Source organism: Colletotrichum gloeosporioides, assembly GCF_011800055.1.
Source record: "Colletotrichum gloeosporioides strain Lc1 chromosome Unknown consensus_2, whole genome shotgun sequence".
Lineage (NCBI taxonomy): Eukaryota > Fungi > Ascomycota > Sordariomycetes > Glomerellales > Glomerellaceae > Colletotrichum > Colletotrichum gloeosporioides.
In genome coordinates, this window is record NW_025544647.1 from 160,528 (window position 1) to 168,679 (window position 8,152).

General features: G+C 55.6%; 3 protein-coding genes across 3 annotated transcripts; 1 reads left to right on the forward strand and 2 right to left on the reverse strand.

The window, feature by feature from the left end:
* Window positions 1–933: 933 nt before the first annotated feature.
* GCG54_00005026 (uncharacterized protein) lies at window positions 934–2,194 on the reverse strand (the record flags this gene model as incomplete). Its single annotated transcript, XM_045405059.1, has 2 exons — window positions 934–1,890; window positions 1,943–2,194. 2 exons carry the CDS (start codon window positions 2,192–2,194, stop codon window positions 934–936), a joined length of 1,209 nt encoding a protein of 402 aa, XP_045271243.1.
* A 2,209-nt stretch (window positions 2,195–4,403) lies between these two features.
* GCG54_00005027 (Maintenance of ploidy protein mob2) lies at window positions 4,404–5,584 on the forward strand (the record flags this gene model as incomplete). The annotated part of the gene is made up of 3 exons (XM_045405060.1): window positions 4,404–4,824; window positions 4,879–4,990; window positions 5,044–5,584. 3 exons carry the CDS (start codon window positions 4,404–4,406, stop codon window positions 5,582–5,584), a joined length of 1,074 nt encoding a protein of 357 aa, XP_045271244.1.
* Window positions 5,585–6,150: 566 nt separating this feature from the next.
* Window positions 6,151–6,779, reverse strand: GCG54_00005028 (uncharacterized protein; the record flags this gene model as incomplete). Its single annotated transcript, XM_045405061.1, has 3 exons — window positions 6,151–6,290; window positions 6,345–6,672; window positions 6,738–6,779. 3 exons carry the CDS (start codon window positions 6,777–6,779, stop codon window positions 6,151–6,153), a joined length of 510 nt encoding a protein of 169 aa, XP_045271245.1.
* Window positions 6,780–8,152: the final 1,373 nt, after the last annotated feature.

The following is an 8,152-nucleotide window of genomic DNA, read 5'->3' on the forward strand; positions in this document are numbered from 1 at the left end:
GCTCCCGCATCCGCAGTGCGCATCCCAGCCAGTGTCTGTGGTCTGGAGACTCCGGGGAAGCAGACGTCAGGCTCCATTGGAGCGCATTGGATTGCCCGGGGGGCGGACTGTAGCGGATAGCATCAGGTGCTCTTGCCCATTGCTTCTTTGCAGCAGACCACGAGACCCCCAACCCCACACAACCACCTACACACAGCGTCAGGTCGTGTAGCATCCCGAGCTGGTGGAGGGAGGGTTGGGGGCCGGACGAGCAGCTCCTTCAGCTACCTGTGTCCAGTGAGTGCTTGGCTTTGGTGCTTGGTTATGCCGTCCCATGCCATCCATCCATCCATCTTTGCTGCATGCCCACCACTGCTGCCAACTGCCCGCCCAGTAGGTAGTCAATCACTGTCCTCGCTGGTGGTGCTTGGCGCTAGCTGTCGACATGTGACAATGCCTTTTTCCCGTCGTCAACTTCGCCCGCCTGCGAGACCATTCCGTCGCACCTTATTCCACAGCAACGCCTTATCCGCCGTTCCGTCCCACGAAACTCTCGTCATGCGTTGGACTGAGTCGCTGCGAGCCACCAGTCTAGAGTGCTAATGCTGGTGAGCCCCCAACAAAGTCAATCGCACCGATAACGGCCTATTTTCGTCCATGACAAAGAATTTCGCCCATTGCAGCACGTGTTCCACCGTTGGCGACGCCAGAACCAAGCCTAGCCGCACATAGCAGGGTGTGCCTTTTCAAACAGCGGCTGGTGAGCTCATCATTTAGACCTGACGGCACTTGAGGTTGGCATTGCATGAGGATAAACGTTTGGATATCGTGCATTTTGTTTTTGGTGTCTATGGGCCGCCCGTCTCGCCCGTGCGTGTAAGAAACTTCTGATATTATACAAATGACACATGCGCCGTCTTCTTCTGGTGATCTGGCCGTCCAGTTGAAAACCCCTTACTCCGAATCATCGTCGTCTACGACGTGACGACGTCTGCCCCTGCCACTCGGCTCCATCATATCGTCCTCATCGCCATCGGCATCTTCGTCGTCAGACATCTTTTGTCGCTTCTTGGATCGCGGCCTCTCGTCCTCATCATCGTCGTCCAGGATTTCCTCGTTATCGTCATCCGGACCCTCGCTGATTTCGTCGTCGCTACCGACAATAAAGTCGTCTTCCATGTCGTAGTCGTCCTGTCTGCGCGCGCCCGAGGGAAGGTCATCATCAGAGTCGTATTCGGGACGTCTCCTCTTCTGCTTCGGTGCGCCAGGCCTCTTGCGGCCGGCACCGCGGCGCCCTTCCAGGTCTCCAATGGAAAGACCGCCCCCGCGGCCGTAACCCCTGCTGGAATCCGTCAACTTGGCAGCCGCCGTCTCGCGACGACGTTGCGCCTTCATGCGCTCCTTCTCTGCCTGCTCGGCCTGTCGTTTCCTGAGCTCGGGGTCCTGGATGGTGTTGATGATCATGTCCTTCTCCTGGGGCTTCTGTGTGACTGTAGCCATGCGCTCGGCGAGGGCAGCAAGTGCGTCGTCCTGGACCTCCTTTCCAGGACGTACTATGAACTGGTCGGTAACGTGGCCAACGAACATGAGGAAGTTGCTGGAGTATTCAGCCGCGGCCGCGTAGTAATGACCGTCCTGAAGGTCCGAGTATGGCTGCTCAGGGCCCGGTGCCAGAGCCTTCGTGGTGACCTCCAAGTGCTCGTCGCCGACGGTAATGGTCACTGAACCGTCGCTCCATCTGTGAATCATGGCGTTACTTTGCAGCTTGTTGCCGTGTCTGCGCACGCGAATATCGTGCTTTGGCGTGTCGGCCTTGGCGTTCTCGATATCCTCCTCAGTGGGCTCGAAGGTTTCAGGGTCGTAAATCGTGGGGATGAATCTGAAAAACTTGGGAACGCGAAGAGATCCAAGCTGCACGGGGTAAGCGCATGTCGCAAAGAGCAGGATCGTCGCGTCAACTCACTCTCTGCTCCTTCGCCTTGGGAATGCGATGGCGCTGCATCTCCACAGCCTCGATAACTTTCGTCTCGTAGTCCGTTGATGTCGGGCCTGCATCATACCTCTCCTCATCCTCGTCTGCCGCGAGTCCATCCGATGCGGCGCGTTCGCTGCCGGCGCGACTGCGGTCCTCTGGGAGCTCGTCGGCCGCCTCGTCGCCAAAGAGGTCCTCCTCCTCCTCCTCGGGGAGCTCGACCAATTCCTCAGAGTCAGACATGTTGACGGGTAATTTCGACTCGGGTGTTTCTGAATGTGAAGGTGATGGCAAAAATTGACGTTGTTGCGAATGGACGTGTAGCTCCTTTGCTGGAAGCAGACGCTACAGCGAGGCTTGCGGGATCCCTGCTCGAAAATTTGACCCACTCAATTGAACTTCTCGGTGAGTGAATGTACGTGAGGCTGGTGAAGAAGCACCGCCACACACCGACCTCAGAACACCTACTCCGGATGCCGGAGGTAAGAACAACCGATTTGATGGGAGATCCCCGTCTCGGCACCGAGTCCCGGTCTGTCAGGTTTATGCTTTGGCGGATTTATGCCGACTAGACACGGCAGTGGCAGAGGGTACTTGGCGTCAGTGGAGGCAATTTGTAATTGCAGATGATCTGGGCGACTTCCCCTGACTTTAGAGGAGCTTTTAGATGGTCAAAAGCTACACCGTCTGTTCGCCCCAACCTCCCAGACGCCACACGAGGCTGAAGAGGACCCTTATTTCCGCCTAGCGGCAGTCCAATGGCGACAGAGTCAAGCAGCATGGAGACCCAAGGCTGTGGAGGAGACGGCCCGTGCGCTCGCTTAATGTAACATTTCAAGTCTAGCGTCCCTCATGCTGCTACTCCTGTTTGGATGCAGGAGCGAACGTAGTCTGAAGAAGCTCACCTTCAACCGCCCCTTTTCAGCTTAACCCTCTCTCCTTGCTTGATATCCGACCACTTTTCCATTGTCAAACGGTCTGAATTTTGAATCATCAGCCCTGAGAACCTATTTTCCCAGCCCCTACAGAGTACAACCCTCCCAGGAGGTGTGCCGGTCGACCCAGCCATATAACCCCCTCCGCCTCCCCCTCACCGCGGGACGTCTCTTTTGCCATGTCGAACCTCTTCTCAGGAATGTGAGTTACTACCACCTTCTCGTTTGTCCTTTTGCTTTTTGCTTTTGCTTTTTGCCCTTCCTTGTCTGTTCCCCCATCCCTGCCTGCTTTTATTCTTATCTATCTCCAATATTGGGCTGCCAGGGACAGGACTGGAGGGTGTCATGGCGGCTGCACAGCAGACAGCTGTGAAGTTGGTTCCTCGGCTAGTGCCGCAGCCCGCAGCCGTTACTTGGTACATGCAACTGGCCCGACCCCGAGACATGGGGTGCATCTTCTTCCCTTGAGAACAGACAGGACTTCAACATGACGAACTCATCTGATTGTTGCTGTCATGTGTGGTGTTCATCAGTTGGCTTGTGGTTGCTGCCGCACGTCAGTACGTTATTGGAACAAAAGGCAACCTGTCCCTTGTTCTGTTAATGCGGGGTGAATCGCTTCCATGCTTCAGATGCAATATTGCACTGCGAAAGGACCTGTGTCACCAAGTCCCAGGTCTGGTGTTTTGAGATGACGTGGATGCAATGGCTGCTCCATCTCACCATTGCTCTCCGATATCAGCATCCATCACATCAACGTCGTGGAGGAGAGGAGGAAGTGGAACCAAAGGACCAAGCCGGTATCAATACTGTCATCCATGAGGCAACACCTATTGCCACGACTAGCTTTGGGTATCAAACGAGGCCAGACCCAACAGCAGGACTTGAAGTAAAGAGTTCGGTTCCTCCACAAGCCTATCACCAGACCTACGGAGGAGGAAGGCGACAGGAGGCTGCCTGCCCTTTGCAAGCTTTGTCTGTGCTTTCAATGGGCTGGGCTTCGACATCACACTAAAAATTATTTCCATGGGTTTCGAGCCTAGACATTTTCGCCAATACCCGCCCATGTCAAGATCGTTTCGTATACCTTTACCGCCTTTCTACTCTTGCGGAGATCAACGCGTCCTCGACCCCGCTGCTCGATACCTTCAGCCTGGCGACATCACCAGTTTCAATCAACAGCACCACAGGAACTGTCGAAGTATCCTCTTGGGAGCTTCAATGACGAGGCTGAGGCAGCTCCTGGCCTACTCCACGGCGCGACCTGTACGGCTGGCTGTCGATTCATCAAATTCCATCAACGCAACACCGTTCGGCCCCGCTCAGGCAACGGCCTTACCCGGCAGCCCTGGTCAGCAACGGTCTCAAGATATCCCTAGCTGGTCAACAGCCCCGCTCCATGCTATGCCTTGTCTCAGTCAGATACTCTCAGCATGGCTGGAGCAGGCCCTTGGGTCTTGGTACCCCCTTGTCATCGGCCTAGTGGTCGACGTTACCATCATGCTCGATTCTTTTCTATGCCTTGCGTTGCTTATCCTAATCCTCACCTTTCGCCCGCTAACCTGGCATCGATAAACAGCAACGCCCGCTTCCGGGGTGCCGCCGCTAAACCTCCTGGACAGAACAAGTCCCCCACGTCTTCAACCGCCGGCCAGCCTTCATCACCTACCGTTGCGCAGGCACCTCAAAGCCAGGCTTCTGTCAGGGCGCCCAGTGTCCCGCCTTTGCCCAACTCTCCTTCTCTTGCTCAGACTATTGGTATGGATGCTCAGGGCGGCATGGCTAACGGCGACGACATCCTCGGTTCATACCACCTGCCTCGGCCCATGCCGATCTGGCTCAACTCCAACTATGGCAAGCACATTGTCAAGGGCAACTTCATGACCCTGAGTGCAAGGCCAAAGACGGTCGAGCAGGGCGAGTGGATCGCGCATCAGGGTGCGTGAATTTTGCTGCCATAATCTCGCCGAGTTGATACTTACCAAATTCTAGTTGTCGAGCACTACAGAAACCTCTGGAACTTTGTCCGTGTCCTTCACGAGAAGGAGGAGGATGGAACCACCATCTGCAACGCATCAACTTGCCCGAGGATGTCTGCTGGAACGTAAGTCGAATTCAAATCTCACTGCCACTCACTCAACTTCTGACATATCACAGTAACCACTCCTTCACCTGGCTCAACAGCCGCAGAGAGCCCGTTGAACTTCCCGCCGCTGAATACATGACTCTTATGCAGAGATGGATCTCGGGCAAGATCGACGACACCAACATCTTTCCCACCGACCCCTCGGGCGTCTCCTACGCGCACAACCCCAGCATCACAACGACGCCCCTCTCCCAGCTCACCAACCCGGGTGAGCCCGACTGGATCGGCAAACGCTCCGGCTTTCCCCAGAACTTCATCGACGTATGCCAGACCATCTTCCGCCAGATGTTCCGCGTCTACGCTCACCTCTACTGGGCTCATTTCACCGAGCCCTTCTACCACCTGAACCTGGAGAAGTCCCTGAACAGTTGCTTCAGTCACTTCATCCTTACCGCCACTGCTCTGGATATGCTGAAGCCCCACGAGCTCGAGCCCATGCAGCCCCTGATCGACCTCTGGGCCGCGAACGGTACCTTCCCTGCCGAGTCCAAGGCCTACGAGTACGCCAACCTCAGAGCCGGCGAGCGCCTCATGCAGCTGGCTGGCGTCTAAGTATGTGCGGGCGAAACGACCGGAACGGGCACATGTGGCCAGGGAACGTTGACGTTGGAACGGCATTTATGACGGCCCGGGTTTGAGCATTCTGAGTACGCATCACTTTTGGTCAACTCAATCGACTGCTTGGCGGCCCTTTCTTATCCTTTTTCGATTCCAACGCGCGCTAGCCGCCAGCCCTCCGATTCCCACAGAGTGGATAGAACGAAGGTTCAGGACTACTACGACTACACAGACAAACACATTTTACACAAATACGCATTGCATTTGCTGCAGCAGAGGGCTGTATGTTGGGAGTTTCGGATTTTGCTACACGGCCAGGCAGGCAACGTCGTCACACTCACAGTCTCAAAGAGTTCCCAGAAAACGCAGCACAGGAGGAAGAGGACGGTGTTTTCGCCTCGCATGACATGGTTCTTGTTTTCGGAGGGAGGAGGGGAGGAGGCTTTCTTGGGAGGTTGAAAGAACGTAGACGAAAGATTTTCCCTTCAGGCAAATCCACATACACAAGTTGACAAGACCTGTCCCCGTACAATGGCGCCCGTGATGTCTCTCGTAGGTGCTCAGGCAACGACCTCGCTGATCTTGTACTCCACCACAATCGGCTTGCCCTCCTCGAGCACGAACCGTCCGGACCCGACGTAGATCTTGTTCTGCAACTCCCTCAGCGCCTCGTGCCCGGACTCGAACTTTGCGGAAGTGACTGCGCGACCCGGTTAGCTCAACTCGTTGCACACCGAGCAGCAGCAAAACCCACAAGCATCCCCGAACTCCGTCGTCGCCGCCCCCGGGAGATCCTTCAACACTTTCCCCGCGGGTCCCGAGATGTCGATCGTGCCCGTGTAGTCGAAGCGGATCACCGCGCCGGTGGCCCTGTCGCGCAGCGCGCTCGCGACCTCGAGGCGCGCGGTGTTGCCGTCCGGGTCGAAGCGGAGGAAGTCGGAGCCGTGGAGGAAGACGGCGTCGATGCGGAGTGGGTAGTTCGGCTCGGAGACGAGGGCGCCCGCGTCCGGGAGGAAGGGGGCGTGGAGCTGGGAGGGCCCGTGGGCGAGGGTGCCGATTGGGGAGGGGTCGCCGAGGTGAATCTGTTTTTGTCAGCGGACCGTACGGAGCTTTGATGCTTGCAATTGAGTTTGGCGAGGTTTCTCACCTGGACGGTGAAGGCCGGGATTAGCTTGGGGAAGTTTGACATTTTCGAAGTGGGAGAGAGCTCCGGGGCGTTTGATCGGGGAGGGCGAATTGAGAGTTGGGGAAGTTAGACTTTCAGAAAAGATATCGGATTCTCTCAATGATGGAAAAGTCTGCTACTCTCGGGGGCAGAGGGGTTGAGCGTTCTAGAAGGATGGGAATGATGCCATCGCGAGAGTTTCCCCTCGTGCCGACCGGTTGCGCTCCTCTTTTCCCCTCCTCCTTTCCGTCATCCATCCTTCCTCCCATCCCACCCCTCACTTTGCGCGCTCCTCCTGTGGCCCGAGATTGTATCTGATTTGTGTCAATCAGCCACAAGTGAGGGGTTATGTATTCCTTGCGTGCTGCAGCGTTAGCTTACAGGCGCCATGCGTCTGTGTCTTCTCCCCCAACCGATTAGCTGCAGGATGGATGCAGGTGAAAGCTCCCGCAAAGCCTCGGCCGTGTATTCTTTCTTTGAGGGGATGGAAGATTTCAACTTCACGGGACGTCTTTCTCACGTGGCGGGTTTCATGGCGCGAGGCGCAAACGTTTTTCTCCCGCCGTTTACTCGACGGTAATCACAAACCACGGTCTTGGGGGGGTAGTTGCCACACACATGGTCTGTTCAACGTCCGTTCGTCGTCGTGTGTAAGCAACCTCTAGGAAGTCTGTCATGTTTGGGACGGTTTGCGCAATGGTTGACATCGAATATGTGAAATTGGGCTTTTCCTATCGCGAGGTCTAGCTTTTTTGGTTGCTTACTTTCTGATTACATTATATTATCTCGCCCCATTCGATAACGCGACCTTTGCGCACACGTGACATTGGGTTTCGGGGAAGCTTGAAGTGAGGGAGGGTGATCTGAGATGAGAGATCTGACGGGAAATGTTGCTTCATTGGTGCGATTGGGATCCGGGCTGGCCGCCGAGGAAAGGTTGATATTGGACAGGGTCTGTTTTTCCCAGTACCTACGGCTCCTACCGCAGAGCTGTCCTCCATGCGATCTGAAGTCTCTGGTCCAGCGCGGACCGGAGGTTTGATGGAATGGGGAACTGGGCTGATGTAAGACGGAGCTGTATTGTAACAACTACAAGGACAGTGAAGGCGTTGATTTGGGATGGTATGAGATACCGGCGCATCCTAAAAGAGACCGCTTTCTTCAAAGTCTATATCCGATACTCTAACCGCGTATCTGGCCTGAAATATCGATATCGATATCCCAAAGGATCGGAATTGGAAAGAGAAGAGTTGTGGAGGGGGGCATGCTTTTGACCGCACGCGGGGAAATAAACACGCGTGATAAAGCTGTCGGGCAGAAGTCTATCTTCTTTTCCTTTTGAATTGGGATATATCACCAAGGGAGCTCCATGTGCTGGCAACTACTTACTCCGCGAA